Source organism: Centruroides vittatus, unplaced genomic scaffold, assembly GCF_030686945.1.
Source record: "Centruroides vittatus isolate TY-2023 unplaced genomic scaffold, ASM3068694v2 contig_19, whole genome shotgun sequence".
Lineage (NCBI taxonomy): Eukaryota > Metazoa > Arthropoda > Arachnida > Scorpiones > Buthidae > Centruroides > Centruroides vittatus.
In genome coordinates this window covers 3,613,228-3,634,484 of record NW_027121169.1, presented here as the reverse complement: position 1 = coordinate 3,634,484, position 21,257 = coordinate 3,613,228, and the positions used below count along the sequence as shown (strand labels likewise).

General features: G+C 29.4%; 1 protein-coding gene across 1 annotated transcript in view; it reads right to left on the bottom strand.

The window, feature by feature from the left end:
* LOC136970144 (nuclear pore complex protein Nup153-like) overlaps nt 1–21,257 on the bottom strand; it is a 93,734-nt gene that overhangs the window by 55,633 nt on the left and 16,844 nt on the right. The window contains exon 3 of the mRNA XM_067264537.1: nt 12,562–12,997. Coding sequence (XP_067120638.1) covers nt 12,562–12,997 — 436 coding nt within the window. The remainder of the gene's footprint in view (nt 1–12,561; nt 12,998–21,257) is intronic.

The following is a 21,257-nucleotide window of genomic DNA, read 5'->3' as shown; positions in this document are numbered from 1 at the left end:
ACTGTTCTGTTTTTAAATAAAGATTGTTAAGTAGCATTTTTAATGTTGACATATTATTTGAAACAAGTCGGTCTTATCAGTCCTTTTTATTCAATATATATCTGGTTAAACCATTAAAAGTTTTGAATTACAATTCTAAATATTTACATATATGCATTAAAATACATCAAAATACATTACTCTGTTTATTGTATGTTTGTCATTTTCTAAAAATAAATCAGATTTTCTCTCTGACAATATAATAAATTTAAAAATACCAAGAATAAAGTGAAAATTATATTTTTAGGAGGAAAAAAACTCATTGATACTGACGAGATTTGAAACACCAATCAGTCTGTAAATTGTAAAAATGCTGAAACTTTCAAGTGACTGCAATTTCCAACTTCAGATTTCTTGTTTAATTTTAAGTAATGCACATTGGGAATGCACTATATCCTCACTAAGTTTGATCAAAATTGGTGACCCAAATGCCATGCCAGTCCTTCATTTAGGGATATCCTGATACTGCCAATACTGATACCATATTAATACTTTCCTCAGATATTGGTCCTGGTATTGTTACATTTTTCATAGACATGTAAGATCTGATTGAAATTAAATTTTGCAGCTGAATCCAAATCTTACACTATTTTTAGTTCAGTTAAACTTTTATAGTAAATATTAATGACCAAAATCAAATAAATTTATTACATCAAATTTCGTGTTCAGAATCTATATACAGTATGCTTATAGTTCAGATTACAGGTATAACATGACAGTTAGGTTTCGAAAAAGTGCCATGTTATGCAAATCCATGCTATACAAAACAAAAGACTAGTGCAAAATACAGGGTTAGGTTCCAAAAGTTAACAAAAATATACTATTCCTTTTCATTAGAACAACACAACGCAGGCAATCTACAAAGGAGGGATGCCTCCCAGGAGAACTTTCTATGAGAAACTGGCTCCTATTAGGTGTTAGACACATGAAGAAAACCCAGAAAACTGCATGTGGCCAGCCCATTCATGAGATGTGAACCCATGACCAACTAACTACCAATGTTCAGTGGTTTAATTCACTTAGCCACTGGTAGGTCCTAAATCATTTAAAATATAAATATATGAAGCAAGCAGAAAAATGTATTATATACAAGAAGTAAACTCACACATTAAAATACAGTGAAGCTTGACAATTTAACCAAATGCTTTTGTTAAATTTTTATCATTTAACATCTTCAGAATTAACATTTAGGATATCAAATCATTTTAAGGGTTGATTTACACACAACACTGACGTGCCGGCACAGTGCAGTAAGCATCGATAAATATCACACATAGCCAATCAGTTTCATGTACAACACTTGTATGATTGACAGAATACAGATCACGTGTCGTACGTAGATGAAACTCTGATTGGCTATGTGTGATATTTATCAGTGTTTATGCACCAAATGGTCACAGTGCCAGCAAATCACTATTGTGTGTAAATCGACCCTAAATCAGTAGTATGGAATAAAGATTTCTTTTCAAATGATAGCCTAATGAATAATCTGGTTCTAATATTTGGTTAACTAATTATACAAATATTACATAATTTGGACTAAAGGTTATGGCAGCCATTTTCTAGCCAAATTCTAGCATGATAGTCTAGCTTTATCATCTTTGATAGCCCTTGAAATGTTGAATGCTTACAGAACAATATCTCTTAAACTAAACAGCATATAACATTAAAATTTGGCAGCTGAAGAGAAGACACATTATAATATTTTTGGAATTGTCAAATTTGAGAAACAGCAATTATGTGCATGTGTAATTATGTGTGAAAAATCAGCAGAAAAATCACCACCTTACTCATGTTTAAAATAGAAAGTGTATGTGATCATGGATTAACAGTGATTTATAAAAGATGCTATATAAAAGACACTCAATCCTAGACTTATTTCATATCAAAGAATTGAAATTCTATTCCAATCAAAATGTAAACTTTATAGCAAAATAAACACTACTAATACATTCAAAATATTTTAGAAATTTTTCATAAGAACTTTACCAGATTAATAAAATAACAACAGCAAATCATTAATAATAATAATAAAATAGGTTTGAGTTAGGCTATGCTTTTATCTTCAAATAAATGCATTATAATTTCTACTAAAATCACAAATAATGATAAAACCATTATTATTCCATTTTTATAAATTAGATTTTTGAGTTTTATCTGAAATAATGATTGTTAATGATATCAGATACACCAAAGATCTGATCAATCAGAATATTTTTATTTTAAAATAAGATTTACAAAACCTTAGAGCTTCAAACATTGATACAAATGTATATAAAGCTTTTACATCCATTTCGTGATAACTACAGGCATACCTTGTTAATCAGAAGATTCAGTTCCAGACCATTACCATAAAGTGAATCTTTTTTCACTTACCAGTAAAAATAAAAACCCAAAAATATAATTTATACCATCATTTATTAAGTGTGCAATAGAATTCAAGTAAGGAACTTAGCAAATGCATTCTCTGAATTATGGAAAGTATAGAAATTGGGCTGTGTTTACACTGCTGACAACAATTACAAAAATTGATATTTTTATCATTTGTCTTTGTAAAATGTTCACACTAGTTGTAATCATTGCATTTTCTTAGTCACTTGCTATTCAAAAGTTACACAAGATTCAACATTTATTATAATGGTATTGGCTAATCAATGTGAACTTCCCACAGTTCTCTTTAAACAAGATAGTGGAATGGCTAATCTCATGTGTTGAAGAAAGAGGGTCTATGAAGCTTAATAGATGGTCAAAAGTATTTGGAGACATACAAAAATATTTAAGAAATCCTTTGATGTCTTTTAATTGCCATTCTTTAAAAAAAAAGCATAAAATCTCGTGGTTTTTCTCTCAATATTAATAGCTTTGATCCACCACTGATGTTTGATATTTTCCATATCATCAGTCATAAATTCAACTGTTGATATCAAAGAATTAACATTTTATTCTGCATATCCATTTTTAGAAAAGACATGAGTTCAGTTTAAAAATGCAGAAATGCACAGAATGTTACTTAGTCTAATGTACAGTACATTGTGCATGCTCTAACACAAAAACTAATGAACAATGTAAACACCGGCAACAAATATGACAAAAAAAACCACCATCATTATTGTTTAGAATCTGTGATTATTGTCATTACAGTGTAAACACAGCCTTAATGAAAAGTTTTATCAAAGACTAATCATGCTTAAGCATTATAACATAAAAAATAATATTCCAGCACAATACATATTGGCCAACAGATCTACCTATCAACAAGAAAGGGAATAAGCAGTTCTAAATTAGTCATAAAAGATTTTAAGCAGCCAAACTCTTGCATTCTTTAATTTTATAAATTCAGATGCCGTCTGGATTTCAAAAAGCTATCTTCCTCAGATAAAACATGTAGTCATTACAGTTATCAGTGACGAATATAACTTTAGGCCTCTTAGCACCCACAGAGCAGAGTTTAAAAAAAGTTTAGAAATGAAGTTAGGCCCACTAGTAAAGATATTATCAGTTTGTTTAGGATCAAGCAGCTTGAATATATAAATAGCCCTGAGTAACATAAGCAGTATCTTTTTAGGTGTATTTTTCTTTACCTATGTATCAAAAGACAATTTAATTTATTTTTAAGTGTTTATTTCATGCTCTCAGCAAACAACTAGTTGCTTTTTTTTATCAGATTATGATCAATTATTCTCATCAAAGAAATAAAAATATCAAATTATTGGTATTAACATCTGAAGAGTGGCCAAAATACTTATTTTTGATGACTCTTCTTACTCTAGAATAAATATTTGTGAATCTAATTCTCTTCATATTTTAATGGTAGTAGTTTTCATATAAACAGCAAATATTGCATGTCACCTTTACTTCATGAGAGAAACACATTTCTAAGATCAGCAATTCAAACTATTTGGATTTATTCCAAAAGTCCTGTTTAAATAAATGAAATAAGGCTGGATAAGCATCTGGACTTAAGCCAAATACTTGGGTTATCGACTAAAAGACGTAATTAAAACCTAATTGATTACAAATACCTTTGTAACAATTTGTAATAAAAATTGTCATCTAAAATGATCCAAATCCTGCCAAATTATTTTAATGAATTAAATTTAAATTTTTTGCAAATTATATTAACACAATTATACACAAAATAAAATAATAAAAAATCTATTTAAATAAGTGATAAAAGTAAAGCAAAGCAACAAATAATTTAGAACGACAAATTGGAACTTGCATATTACCAGTTCTTTTTAATGAGTGATAAGTTCAAGTATAATATATTCCTGTGATGTGAGAACAAAACAACAGATTATGTTCATTTTGTTTCTGTTCTTGATTTTTAAAATGAAATTTTTTACCATTTTTAGACCGCCAAGTAGATTATGAGGGTCAATGCAGTCATAAAGTAATTTGATAATGTGAAAGTGAATAAAAGATTGCCTCTTTTTTAGGATGCTTAGTCTGAATTTTATTAATTTGTCAAATAATATTTATAATATTAAATATTAAAATTATTGTTCAAAATTATAATTATTATTTGAAATAAATTAATGAGAGAAATTTGTGTAAATAACAAATTATAATATAGTGATTTTGCTAGATATAGTGATTTTGCTGGACGATACATTATAATTAATTAACTGATATTTTACAACTGATTTTATCAGTATTTTTTTAATTCTAAAATGCCATAATTGTAATATACACTATGAATTTAAAATTAAACTGTATAAAAACTCTTCAATCTACAACATAATAAATTTATCCATAGATCTGGAAGTTATATTTTGGTTTAATTGATAAAAAAGATAAATCAGGCCTCAGAGTGCCATTTCCCCTTTGAAAAAGTAAGAAAAGTGAGTTGAAATACAGAAACAGTGAGTAAAAAGTGAGTGCAATAATGACAAAAGAAAGTAAACACATGGAAGGAAAACTCAGAAAAATAGCAGTAAAAGTTTTTTTTCTTCTTTTTACTGTTATCGTTAAATTCATTTTAAAACTTTCTGTATATACTGTAATATTTCCAGTAAACCATAAATACTTAATAAATCTTTGGCTTCTGTAAATAATCAGTCATGAAATGAAAGATGATGTTCTTTTATTAAGATTTTTCTGGATGTTTTCTTGGCTTCCTTCTTTTTTGCTTCCTCTTGCTTTTGAACACTTTTAACATTAACAAGCATGACATGTGCTGCCCTATTTTTCATTATTCTTACTATTAATGGCGTTCTTTAGTTTTTTGTTTGCTGCTTCTAAGAAAACTTGGCCTGTCTTGTGTATTTCACTTTCTTCTACATTTTTGCTGCAGTACCATAATCTTTTCCTTGTCACAAACAGCTTTCTTCTGATGTTCTTCAAAATGTTTCTGTGCTTCCTCTTCTTCTCTTTTTCTGTTTCTTCTCATTTTCCAATTGTTCTTGATAATTTCTGTGCTGAGAGGCAGCTAATTTCAGTAGATCCTTTATAATAGGTACAAGGTGTGGGCTTTGGTCATACATGTTTTGTCCCTCTTTAACAATCAAAAGTGATTTTGTTTGGTGTCACGACTTTGCGAATTTATAGACACTTGGCAAATTCATCTATTTAATCTATACATACTCTTTACAGAGATGCGTTTCTGTACAGATTATGGATTAAATAGATGAATTTGCCAAGTGTCTATAAATTCACCAAGTCATAACACCAAACAAAACAAGAAAAAGAAGACATGGTTTCAACAAAACAAATAAACAATCAAAAGTGAATTAAGCATTCTTTCTGACATTGATGCTCTATCAGGAGGAAGTGCCTGAAGAGAAATCGAAAAATCCCCGTTCCACATCAGCACTGCCATGAGTGTGTGTCAATGCTGATTTCATCAATTTGGTTACACTGGGATATATTGAATTCCCAAGGGAGTCAACCAATTTACAATACTGACTCCAATAATAATCAATTCTCTCATTTGTTAAGTCTGTCCAATTACCCTCAACTAGATCAAATTGAGGTAGCCGCCACTCATCTCGCAAAGTATCCTCAGCAATGTCACATGGTAGAGTTCTTGCAATGCTTAGAATGTCCTTATAAGTGCTTTTTTTTCACTAATATTACTTGATTGAAGACATGTCAATGATTTCAACAGTTTGTATTGAATTGGAGTTTTTTCTATCACATACCTTGAAGCCACAACATAGTGTTTCTGTAAGCAACTGCAAAAAATGCAATTGATCTTTTTGAGATAATTTACTCAACTCATTGGCAACCTCAGCACTGCAAATGATTTCCTCTAATGGCAAAAGATTTCTCGTCAAATAATTTCTTTGGATTTAATACATTACTACTATCAGATATAGCAGACTTGACTTAAAGACAAGCTTCAAAATATCTACATTCAAAATTCTAGTAACTAACTTTAAAAGCAAGCCCTGCAGTTTGCTGTACAGGAGATGTATTAGAGGTTCTTCTCTTTAAAAAATTATGTTTATTTTGTGAAAATTTCTGCATTTGAAATGCCTTGAAGTACTTCTGCTTTCATGGAAGGAATCTTCAACAAACAAGATATACTTCTGTACAAAGCACTTGACATTATGCTTTGTTTACTTGAAGGAACATACTTTAAGAAATAGTAAGTTATGCCCTTCCACTGCTCAATTAACTTAATGCTGCATCATGGAATGTCAGCTGACATGTTGAGTGTTTTATAAATCTATGGTTGGGTAACTTGAGTGTTTCTTGCACAGCTTCATAACTTTCCCACCAAGCAGGCCAGCCATCAAAAAATCTGTAAACTGCCACAATAAGTTCCGATGCATCTTCACCCAGTCACTTAATGCTTTCAGATATGTGTTATGAATAATGAGAATCACACATGTTCCAATGTCAACAAGGTTTTTCTTGCAAATTCCCAGTACATCTTCCTTAAAAAGTCGTAAACAATCCGATGGTCCTAATGTTAACTAAAAAGTCACTTTTTAGTTAACATTAGGACCATCGGATCCTATCATCAAAAGTTTGTGCAATGACAGGTTGGCATCATCAATAGCTTTGATAATGTGTGTATGTAATGTTTCTGTATCTGCTCACCCAAGAAAACATGTATTTAGGTGTCTGCAGACAACTTGTTCTTTTTGCTCAGACCAAAACCTAATCATTATTCGTAACTCTTTCTTACTTTCCACATTACTGATTTCATCATAACTAATTGTAAAGAATGAAGAGTGGGCTTCTAGCATTTTTTTTTTTTTTTTTTTTTTGGAAATAGGAAGCCAATGCTTCAGTTATTAAATAGCACAATTTCTTCTCACTCATTGATATTCCTTCAGGAAGTTCAATTTTTGGAAGCATTGCTTGTAATGTTGGAACCATATTATTAGAGGCAAATGAAAAATTACTACATGTTACTTTCATGGCCCATACAAGTTCTGCATAGTATGCAGCATCTCTTGGATTATGTAAACTCACAGTTGTTGATCCTTCTCCAGTCACATTGTCAGTATTACTTGGAATTTCATCATTTTTTGATAGGCCTGGGAAACTATCACCTGGTGCAACCAATGTCAGGTGTAACTGTCTTGGACCATAAGCACAGGTAAATTTTTGTCTGTGTTTGGCAGTATCTCCATGATCAAAAAGTGCTTGGAAACCTTTTTTCACTTGTATTATGCAATTACATACTTTGCAAAATATGGTAGTGTCTGAATGTACAGTTGCCCATAATCCTACTGTACAATCTGCCTTGTCCTTTTGTTTCAATCAATCAGTTCAAAATTTGCCCTTTGGTGGCAACATATTGAGTGGATTCAAAGCATTCCATCCATCATCTATATTCTTAACTTGGATCCTGCTATAAACTAACAGTTTGTCGATATCATTCTGCTAGAGATTTTTATTGGTCAATCACAATCAGAAGTGAGTAAACTCATGCTCAGTTACTTCTCTGCACATGTTAAAATAGAACATGTGCAGAGAAGTAACTGGAATAGAACAGAAGAATAAAAATTACCAATAAAATAAAGCAATACTTAGAAAATTATTTTTAGCATATTTTAACAATTTATTTGATCATTTAAATGTATATACTTTGTCAAAAATTAACATTAAATATATATTATTTAGATCTACATAAAATATATTTACAATTCAACATACTTCAAAATTTTATTTCTATATAAATTTTCCATTTTGTAATGTGACTATTATAGTATTGGGTTGTTCGGAAAGTAATTTTGTTTTTTCCATAGAAAAATAAACACAATATTCTTATAATAAATAAATATTTTATTGAATTATATATTGACCATTTTGGTCAAATACCTGTTGTCATTGTTTCTGGTAGTAGCATGATTTCACATTCATAAAAATTTTGATCGTTGTTTACAAAAAACTGATCCAAGTGATTTTTGACATTGTCATTTCAAGTAAATGTCTTAGTTAAAAAAAAATTTGTATAGACCGGAACAAGTAATAATCTGTGTGCCCAATCTGGCAAATATGGTTGGTATGATAACATATCCCATCTAAGCTATAACAGTTTCTGACGAGTTACCAAACTTGTGTGAAATTTGGCATTATCTTGGTAAAACACTACACTTTGTTTGTTGATCAATTCTGACCTTTTCTGTTTGATGATATTACTCAATTTGTTTACTCGATGGCAGTACACTTTCGAATGAATTGTTAAATTGTCTGGTAAAAACTCAAAAAAAAATTTCTTTAAAATCCAACCATAGAGAGCATCTCTCGTTAATAACATGTGGAACCCATATATCGAGCTTTGAAACAAAACCAATTCATTTTAAGTAATAATAAAAAGTTCAATTTAACAGATTTAATCTCTTAGTGATTTCATGTGTTGTTATATGGCAGATTGCTTCAATCAGTACCTTTATTTTGTTTTCATTGGCTTCAAATGGCCATCCAGAATGTGGTGTATCTTCGATATTAAAATTGCCAGAACGCAATTTTGTAAACCAGTTTTGGCACTGTCTTTCTCTCAACACATCTTCTCCAAACATGTACCACAAGTTTTTCTTGTTTGACCAGCATTTTGATTTTTTTAGTTATAAAAAAGCAAAATATGCCAAAAATGATGCTTTCGATTTTCCATATTTGATGGGTCACCGAAAAAAAAACAGTTGTACAGAATCAAACAAAATTTTTTACAAATAAGCCTTAAAATGTCAGCTGTCTAAGTATATAATGAAAATGTGGTTTAAAATAAAATTGGCTGGTAAAAATACATCTAATTCCTCTAGTAAAAAAAAATGAAATTACTTTCCGAACAACCCAATAATCTGAAATAAAATTTAATAACTCTTATTATGAACAAAATCAAATGATAAGCAGCAGATAATGAATGTGCATGATCAGAAACTGTTTACTTTTTAATGCTTTGAGATGTGTAAATATTGATTTAAAAATAAATTAATAAATCCGAAATAAAGATTTCAAATAAACTAAGTAAAATAATATTTTATTAATGAACTTTTTCCTGCAGATGAATAAGAAGCAACACTTACAATGATGTTAATTTAATGAATATGCCAACTTATCAGATGATGGGATTTTTTTCTGTTTTTTTCGATCTCCTGTATATAATTTTACACATCTTCACATGTAAACTATTCAAATCCGTTGATATAAATCTATACAAATCCAACTACACAAATCTTTTATGATTGTTTAACATGCCTCTTCAATTTTTCCAGATTATATCTACCCTTGGTTGATTTGAAACAAGACCACTCTTAACTAGAATCTTAATTTGTGCTTTGGATACTTTTATCTATATCTATCTATATTGTATATATTTTACTTATTAATTAAAAGCAAAATGTTCCATTACCACTCAAACCCAAACTGAAACTAACCTTTTACAAAAAAAGTGCTATAAATAGACTTAACTCTGCCTGCATGAAATATAGGCCCAACCAAAGTCAATCAAGACCGACAAGTACTTTATCCACACCTTCCCAAATAAGATGTTTCAATTTTAGTTTACATTAATTAATTAATTAATTTTTATTTCATTTTTACTTTTAGCTACTGTTTTGGTTTTTGTTTCATTGTAAACAACAGTTTTAAAATTTTAATTTAATTTTAAATTTAAGTTAAATATTTTAAATTTTAATTATTATTTTTAGTTTTAATTAACTGGCTACCTAGTTACATATAAAAACAGACAAATATTGGTGCATGACATTCTCCCCCCCCCAAAGGTGGGCTGAATATGCTGGCTTATTGGTTTGCTGGCATACCAAATGCCACGTTAACAGAATTTCACTGTATATTAATTTAAATTTAGAAGCAGTAGCAGTCTTGTCAGCTTGAGAGATTAATCCCTTGGCAGAGGGCATTTTCACCTGCAAAGGAATTTTAGGGATTTTCTTAGAAAACAACCAAAAACATAGAGACGCTTAGAATACTCATTTTCAATCTCCATAGAAGAAAATGCAATTCTGAAAAATTTGATTTTGGCTAATAATAACAATACGGCACGAGTATATAACTTTACTCAACATTGGCTTCTGAATTTGTAATGAGAGGAATTTTTTTAAGTTCATAAAGGATTGTTTACATATGTGCAGGGTCCTTACAGGTAATTCCATCTTCAATTCTGACGTTCTCTGACCAATTATGACATTATTCACTGACTTATTAACGTCTTTGCATTTTCCCTTTCCATTACATAATACTTGACCAAGCCTATTCAAGCCCTTTTTTACACAATTATATAAATTTTTTTACAAATTTTTTACAAATTATATTTCATTATTAAAAACACTTTATTCACTTACAAAAAATGAAAAACTCTGCATAAAATCAATTACGCAATTAGCTATGTCATATAAATAATTTCATGATTGAATTTAAATTAAATCGTAAATTTTATTTAAATAAGAAAAATATTTGCATTGTGTCATAAAAATCGAACTTTCTTACAGCAAGGAGGTGAGAAATTCAAAATAATTTAAACAGAAGAAATCTCACACTCCGCGAGAGGGAGAATTAACCAGACTGCAGGTCAAAAAAATTGGGAGTGTTGTGTACAGGACACAACTGCAATTGTTTAAGGTGTGAAACAGACTTTGTATTATAAGAAGGATAAGGTGTAAATGAACAAAATCTTGCTGAAAGTCTTGTCACATTCCAAGTCAATATGTATTGGTTTGGGTGGCGGCACACTCCAATTATTCGTGTTGAAGTTGACACGCTCGGTTTTCTTATGCTCTCTATACAATCTGCATCATTCAGCATTAGTCATTTTGGGTTTTTCTGATACCTTTTCAATTTTTCTTTCCAATGATATATGTTTCTTACATTTCCGTTCGTATTTCCTTTACAATTTCTTCAACTCACACAACTATTGGCTTATAACTTTACAAATTCTACTTTAGTGGTTATTATTGCTAAGTAATATTGTAGATTCTGTCATTCTGTACAAATTGACACTGATTTCGATGTCCTATCTCTTCACTATCCAAAGTTTCACTGCGTCACCATTTTCAGTTTTCCCGCACAACTGCTACCCCTCCCCACACAGCTGCACATCCCTACTACACACCATTTTAAATACAAATGTAAAACTTCTATCCAACAAAATTTAAATCAAGACTATCATTTATAGTTTACGATATATAAGCGCGACAAATTTTGCCATTTGGTTGCTCCAAGTTATCGTAAACCTCCCTATACCGAACCGAATTTAAAGACATGTACGAATCAAAAGAGAACGAGAACGACAGATGGATTCCGCAATATTTGCATGTTCCCTGGCTTTCCATGACTTTTTTTGATAAAAATCTTATTCCCTGACTTTTCAGATCTGTATGGACCTTATATGTGAAAGTGATTTTTGTTTTCTATAACTTAACAATACTGAGCGGCAGTTGCAGTTTTGAGTCTTGCTCAGGGTCGAATATATTTTCTTCCGGAAACTTCCAGTCTGATAGTTCGTCTGGCTTTAAAAGTATTTTTGATTGGTCCATCTTCCTAATTAAGCATGTGGAAATGAGCAAAAAAGTGAGAAAAATGAATACAAGTGAGAAAAGTAAGTGACTCCAAGGCCTGGATAAGTGTAATGTATTTATCAAACATCTTACAGTATTACATCCACACTCATTTGAATACATAATATATTTTCTAGTCAATGTCATATCATAATTCAATCTTTTGGAATATTTTAGTTGAGGAATAGAATCCAATCTTCAGTCAAATTCAATAACCAAGTATTACTAACGTATATAAATGAAGCAATAACAAGATAAACAGAAATGATGAAGTTTGTCCTTATGTAAATAATGACAACTATAATACAACTTTCTGCAGTTGTCAAACAGGTTTTTTTTGACATCATATGTAAGGTGCTATCAACTGTAGAGAGAGAGATAGAGAATATGTCCTAATTTCAGAGACATTCATTAAAATATAAAAAATGTGCATCTTAGATTGAGGAAATATGTTATACAATGTAATATTTAGTAATAATTTATAACTTCTGCATAGAAGTTTTGTAATTTGATTATAACTAAATAAATAAATTAAAGGATTACATACCATTTACAAAAGACTGATGAGTTGATTTTTTCTGTAGTTTCACATTATTTCTTAATGTGTCACTTTTTAATAAATTAGATGTTTTTCCTTGAGTAATCTCATTGTAATTGTCAGTTAGATCTGAAATTTGTGCTTTTTCTCTCCTCCTCTTTTCTTGTTCTATAGTATATGATGAGTAAGTAGGTCGTTTTTCAGGCATATATATATTTTTGGATGATTCGTTCCTAATATTTAAGTATTTTGACGATTCACCTCTATCCGATATCTTCTGATGATTTATCTGATGCAAAGTTTGTTGTGATTCTGTATTATCTTCCAAATTCTGATTCGTGGGAGTCTGAGTCACATTTGAATCCAATTTGTTTGAAGAGTCATATAATATCCATGACGGCACAAACATATCTTGCAGCGTTGATGCTACTTTCTGAAAAAATGTCTGGGGAAAAAAAAACAAAATATATTAAATTTCTTTATAAAAATATAATATATATTTAAATATTATAAGCAAACTCTTTCAAGAAACTTAAATTATTTTTTAAAAAAGCTTAACTGAATAAATTGGATGTACTGTACATAAACAAATTCAGTTGCATTGTTACTTTCTGCTATAGAAACAAAATAAAATAAAATTACACAGCTTCTTCATAAAAGAAAGATGTAAATTGCTTTACTGAAGCAAAATTTATGTTTTCATCTTATGTTTTTATAAAGATTATATAACTATTATTTAACTATATTCTGTTTTATTGGAGAGCAAAAAATAGCATTGAGTACTTTCAAGCCTTTTAGCTCATTATCAAGTATCTCCATCTTTTAATTTAAATATACTGAATTAAAAAATTTTGTTTTTCTAATTAGCAACATGTAAAATTTCTTTGATAAATATAATTCCTTAGGATAAGCTGAAAGGCTTGAAAGTATTTATAAGTAATATAGTTGTTTTTAGCTCTCCAAGAAAGCAGAGCATAGTTAAATTTTAATAGTTAGAGATGATTCTAAACTTAATTATGCTAGTTATGTTAATACAATTAAAAAAAATCATCTTTGTATATTACAAAATATTCTTATAACAGACAAAAGTATTTCCTCTTATGAAAAAAAATTTTTACAATGCCTAAAAGATGATTTTCCTTAATTGTATTCAACTTTTGTACTTTATTTTTATTTAGGAATAATTTTTTATAATAGTAACAGTTTCATTAACACATTATAATTATTCCTCAGATCTTAAGGAAATTTTATATTTTTCTGAGTCAGACTGATGCCAAGTTCAGAGAGATTTGTTTTGGGTCATGTTGAATACAAATGAAAAGTTTTGTAAGTCTTATAAAGTCATATTTTGACTGAAATTTCAAGATACATCTTTTTTAAACCAAATTACAGTATAAGCCCTTATTTTGTCATTTTTTGGGGATTTTGTAGCCTTTTCCGAAACATTTTGAAATTGTTAGGTTTTTATTTTATCTAATCTTGCCTACCATTGCTGAAACATAACAATAAGGCATTGACTTGACCTCTAGTATCAACTTAAAACAATAGGAGTTTCTGTGCATTTTCAAAAGGAGGACCTATAAGGTCAGCAAGTATAACAAACAGAATATTTATTCTACTTTCATGAAATGCTAATTTTTTTTTTATAAATCTCATATACTTTCAACAGGATACTTTAAGAAGGATAATTGCAATAGATTACCGTGAGAAGGAAACTATGTAACATTTTAGAAAAGTGAATCATAAGGAAATGGTCAAATTAGATTGTGATTATTAAATAGCATCATTTTTTCTATGGTAAATGACTTTCTCTTAAAATTCCAACACTCCCATTTTCTGATAGTGGCTGAAATCTCACAATTTTGGACAATTTTCACCAAAAGAACAACCAGTCTTCAGTGTGCCATATCACTAACATCATAGGACACAAGTCACGAGCAATTTTTTCAGAGGTCCATATCTATGAAACAATGGCATATATTAATCTTGAATTGGATTATTGTAAAATATTTAAAGACAAAAAAACCTATTCCAGCAACTATTTTTTAATTTATCTAATGCTTTCGGTTATCTGTGTAGCCATCCTCAGGATCAAACACTTTTGAATAGAATTCTTTAAAGTTTAAATATTATGTTCTAAACAAGAATTGTTAAAATACATAAAATTGGTACATTGAGAATACAAGTAGATGTGTACAATACTGACAAAAGTATACAGAATAAAATTAATTAATTAATTAATTAAAAATATAAATATAAATAAAATAAATAAATGCATAAATGAAATATTTGTTTTAGTCTTTGGTATCACTATTCACTGCATTGAGAAGGTACTGTACTTCCAAGCTGCTGATAAACAAGCAGCATTTTTTTGGTATATGCACGAATTCTTAACACTGCTTATATAGGTATATTTTTTCTATAGTTTTACCTGCTTGTTATCCCCTATTGTTTTTAAAACAATCGAGAATCAATAGATTAACATGTGGAATCGATGCTGTTATCAAGTGTTGCTAGTGAAGAATGATAACTTATTTGATCCTAGTGTTAAGGTATAGAAGTAAAAATTAAATTACATGTATATTTTTTTTTGTTTGTTTTTGAACAACATGACAAGTTGTACGAAATATCAAGTTACTGAGAGTTAAGTTTCTTCAATTCTACTGTACTGAAAATAAAAATTTTTTCTCCATCACTCCTCAGCATTTAAGTATAAATTTGTGCAACCTTGAATTGTATGTTGCAACTAGGGGTTCTGTTTTTCCGAACTTTTTGGATTCTCAAGAATCCCTGAATCAGTAAAAAAATTGACACTTACTTTTTTAAATTCTTGAGAATCTCAAAATTTAAAAAACAAATTGATTATTTATAAAAGATTTGGATTAATTAGAAAAAAATGATGCAGAAGAAAACATATAAAGTAGGACTAGACGATAGGCAATTGTCTCATATTTACTTTTACTTAATTTTTTAATATATTAAAATTAATTGTATTTGTTTCTACATTTTCTAAACATTTTATTAAAATAACTTCTCAATACATGCAATCTATTGATTTTTTTGACAAATGGGTCCTTTCTTTTGACACAAAAATTCCAAAAATGGTAAAGTTTTTTCATTTTGCATTGATGTTGGCTTTATGCTAAATAAGAGCATTTTTGCACACTTTTATGTGAGGCTTCATAAATATTTATTTCCTCAGATAATGAACTGAAACCACTCTTAAGTCATTTTCATTGGCAGCAAGCTTTATAGAATCTTTCAATTCGACAAAATTCATACTTAAGATTTTTTTCTTTATTCTTACCAAAGTATGTTGAAGTGGGCAGAACAGTTTTGCTATCAAAATGGGCAGAACAGTTTTATTTTAATTCTCATTATTATACAATCTATTTGTTATATCCTTTTTTGTTTTCAGCATTGATAATTGTAAAATCAAAATATTGATCAACTCTGAAAAATGTCAAAAATGTCCAGTGTCCTGCAATATTCTAAACCAAGATTTAAGTCTTTATATGCACAAATAAACAAGCATATCCACCTCATTAGTATGCAAATTTTCTTTTGTCCTAATAAATGGTAATGAGTGGTAAAATTATAACTACAGTGATATTCCATTAACCTGGCATTGTCAGTACCAATGCAATGCTGGGTTATCAAATATACAGACTTATCAATGGAATTTTTTCCAGTTTTTTCCAATTCCTTGGAGACAATTTTACAAATCTTCATGTGTAAAGCTGTATAAATTTGCATTTTATGATTGTTTAACACACTATTTCAATTTTTTATACTATTCCTACCTTGGTTGGTTTGAGACAAGAACACACTAATCTTACTGTGTGTTTTGTACAGTTTTATCTATATCTATTTTATACTATGTATCTATCTATATATTATTTATTTATATTTTATTATTATTTTATTATAAACAGTATATGAAAAGCAAAATGTTCCATCACCACCAACCAAAACCAAGACCAACACCCACAAAGAAATGCTATAGAGACTCAACTCTGACTACCTGGCTTTAATGCATGGAGAATATCCATTTTAATTAAACTCGTGATTTAAATACTCTAGATTTAACTCAAAGTAATGACTATGACTAAGGTATGATTATTAATTAAATCTAGTCATTTTAAGTTGAGTTAGAATATGCTGAATACAAAATTTGCCAGTCATGATTATTACACATTATTATTAGTGAGGTTGAGGTCGAAGTTTCCAACACAAAAACGTGTATGTCTGACGTTCAGCGCCGCTTTCCTGTAAGCCTAGAAGTTTGGCAATGGCTTTTGGAATGTTGAGCATGATCCCACTGACTTTCCAAACACCATTGCCAAACTTCTAGGCTTACAGAAAAGTGGCACTGAACGTCCAACATACATGTTTTCGCACTGAAAACTTCAGCCTCAATCTCGCTATTATTATTATACAGAGCACTTTTACTAATCACAACTAATTATTATTATTATATAGAATGTAGATAAGTGGGATTTCAAAGAAACAGAAATTGAAAAGAACTACAGACAAATATTGACCAAACAGCAATCCATGGGCAAATCTCAAAGAAACAATTTTGAATTCATAAAATAATAATTGTATTTTATAATTATTACAAAAAACTACTACCATCATGCTTCATTTCTTAAAGCCAACCTTAAAGCTGAGGTCCTAGCATACGTTTTAAAAACATGCTCATTTCATATAGAAAGTAAATTAAAAACATATTTATAATATTGAGCATCAAACACAAGACCGTGTTATTTATTAAACACTTGGCACTTTTCCACTTCTATTAGTTGAGACAAGATTTTATTTCACTCGTTTCGGGCATTTCGCCCCTCTTCAGTCAACTAATAAAACAATATACAACATTTCAAATAATATAACACACACCAATAGATACCACAAAAATTAATTTAAAACGTACCGTTAATTCCTTGAACTCAAGGGTGCGCGTGCATAGCACAATTTGGACCTCAAAGTTACAGCAACAAATGTACATGTTCTACATACGGCTAATTAAATTGTAAAATTTCTTTTAAAATATATAAACATACAGGCTTATTTTATACATATCGGTATATTAAACATATTCGGTATCTTACTTTTTTAAAATCGAACGCAATAAATCTTTAATCTTCTTTTTACTAACTTTTTTCTTTTCTTCATTGTTGTTTTATCTTGACATAAAGCAATAAACGTTTGGACCTGGTGTTAACTAAAAAACTCACTTTTCATCTAGCACTGGCTCATTATTATGCAGTTGTTTGTTGACCATTTGCATATTCTGCTGGTTATGACGATCTGAATTTACATAATTAACTGTATAGCCAAAAGTAGCCAAGTTAGGCTGGATCTGTTTTTTATTTTTTATATGACTATAATATTCTTAACCAATTCTTGTTTATATTTATGCTTAAATTTTTATTTATAGAATTACTGGACTTTATGATAGCCACACTCTCTTTAAATTTTCTATTATAAGCGTATTTTTCTTTATATAAAATTTTTGTACCATCTTGATCTATATTACAATTATTAAGTAGGCAATGATCATGAAAAACAGAGTTTACTCGATTGTATCTTAAGTCGGCGACATGTTCCTTTAATCTGATATTTAACTTACGTTTCGTTTCTCCAATATAAATACTATTATTCTTACAAGTACACGGAATTTCGTAAACGACATTCTTTGTTTCTTTCGCTTCTGTTCTAGCTTGCTGTATACTCTTTTTATTTTTTAGCCGGGATTTAAGTTTCTCATATTTAGGTGCGAGTTTTATGTCTACCTTTCTTAATTCTTTATTAATTTCTTCATATAATCCTTTTACATATGGAAAACTAATATATCTTATTCCTGAGCCTTGTTTTTCTATTCTTTGTTTGTCGTTTCTATTTGTTTTATCATTTATTTCTTTTTCCCATTTTGTAATTATATAGTTTGGGTATCCATTTAATACAAATTTATTTTTTAATTCTTTTATATATTTAGACATATTACTTAACTTACTGGTTCTATTTTTAATTTTTTCATATTCCATTGCAAAGACGTTATATTTGATATATAAAGGTATATTAGAGTTATATTTAATAGTCGTACTAATAGTGCAAGGCTTTTTAAAAGGTTCAAATTCGACACTATTTCTATTCCTTGTAATCCTAACGTCCAAGTAGTTAATGCTATTATTAATACTATCTTCTTCTTCTGTTTTAAACTGAATTCGTTTATTTAAATTATTTATAAGGACTTCTATCTGGTTGATTGTAATTTCAGAAGTATTGTACATAATCAGAATATCGTCAACATATCGCTTGTAAAATTTTATACCTTGAATTTTATTAATTATTTCATCTATATCAATCATTACTAATTCAGCAAGTTTAGGTCCTATAACTGATCCCATACTAATACCTTCATTCTGGGTGTAATAATTACCTTCTATTTCAAAGTAATTACTCATGTACGAAAACTCTATTAGTTGGGTGATCTCTGGTGTTATGTTAAGTTTTTTTAATTTTTCTTCAATTATGTCCCATGTTATGGAGGGATACATTTCAATTATATCTAAACTAGCCATTTTAAAAGTGCTTTCTATCTTCATATCTTTTAGATCTGTTAAAAGCTCATCAGTATTAGATATGGCAAAATTAGAATTTTGGTAAGACTTAAGTTCTTGCTTTAGAAATTTTTCAAGATTATATAACGTTGAATATTTGAAGTCCACTATGGGTCGAACCTGTTCGCCATCTTTGTGAGTCTTAAGTTGAATATTAATTTTTGGTGTGCGATCATTATGATCGTTTAAGATAAATTCTTTTTCAGCTTTTGTTAATTTATTCATTTTATGTAATCTTGTGACTCTACTTTTTAGCTCTTTATATATAATATCTTTTGGGTCTATCGGGAGTTGCCTAAACTGTTTACCTTCGACTAATTCACATTTCTTATTTTTTACCCAATCAGCATATACAATAATAACTTGTTTCGATTTATCTGCTTTAATTATCTCTAGCCCATTATCAACCAGGAATGTTTGTACTTTGCTAATGTTATTTTTATATTTATAATAATTTTTGTCTTTTATAACAGTTTTGCTTTTTTCTTTTGTTATGTATTTCTTAATTTTGCTACTAAGACTTGATTTAATAAGTTGCGATTCTGGCTCAGGAAGGTTGTTACATACTCGATCTAAGTCTGGTATAATATCAAGAACTTCCCATCTATTGGGGCCACTAAAGTCCAGGCCTGCACGAATTGTTTCAAGGATGTCCTCAGGAATTTTAACCTGTGATTTGTTTTTTACTAGAGATTCTTTCCATGCGCTAATCTCCATGTTGGGCGGATACTGAAATCGTTTTTCTAATTTTTTATGTTTATTGGCTTCGTAATCGCTTAAATTTATAATCGGGTCGATCCTTTTGTCGATCCAGTAATTCTATAAATAAAAATTTAAGCATAAATATAAACAAGAATTGGTTAAGAATATTATAGTCATATAAAAAATAAAAAACAGATCCAGCCTAACTTGGCTACTTTTGGCTATACAGTTAATTATGTAAATTCAGATCGTCATAACCAGCAGAATATGCAAATGGTCAACAAACAACTGCATAATAATGAGCCAGTGCTAGATGAAAAGTGAGTTTTTTAGTTAACACCAGGTCCAAACGTTTATTGCTTTATGTCAAGATAAAACAACAATGAAGAAAAGAAAAAAGTTAGTAAAAAGAAGATTAAAGATTTATTGCGTTCGATTTTAAAAAAGTAAGATACCGAATATGTTTAATATACCGATATGTATAAAATAAGCCTGTATGTTTATATATTTTAAAAGAAATTTTACAATTTAATTAGCCGTATGTAGAACATGTACATTTGTTGCTGTAACTTTGAGGTCCAAATTGTGCTATGCACGCGCACCCTTGAGTTCAAGGAATTAACGGTACGTTTTAAATTAATTTTTGTGGTATCTATTGGTGTGTGTTATATTATTTGAAATGTTGTATATTGTTTTATTAGTTGACTGAAGAGGGGCGAAATGCCCGAAACGAGTGAAATAAAATCTCGTCTCAACTAATAGAAGTGGAAAAGTGCCAAGTGTTTAATAAATAACACGGTCTTGTGTTTGATGCTCAACATATAAGAAAACACGGTTTCAAGAATACCTAAAATATTTATAATAATTAACATGCTAGTATTCATAATAAAAAGAATCCCAAGAGTGAAGGCAATTGCACCCATCATTATCCCATGATAAATACCTGGATAAATATATATATTTAAAATATGTTTTATGTTATAAATATATAACCACAGTGGAGTGACCAAACTGCAGCTTTGAAGTCACGTGTTCTAGATCAGTACTGCAGCTCCTATATTTGTACAGTTTTCTTTTTACACAATTGGTAGATACTACTTACACAAATATAATATTTTTGTAAGTTTTCCAATTATTATACAATGTGATATACACACAGACTTAAACATAACTTGTAATGCATCCTTGAAGAGGTAACTGAAAGTTAAGGGCACATTCATACGAACCAAATTTTAAGCAGTTAGTGTCTTAACCACAAACCCACAAACCTTCTACCAGTAAGTAATGAAGAAGTAACATTGATATGTACTTAGATAAAAGAAATAAATTTATAATAAACCTGCTTTCTCAAAGTTCTTTTTTTAGATAGCCTTTCTT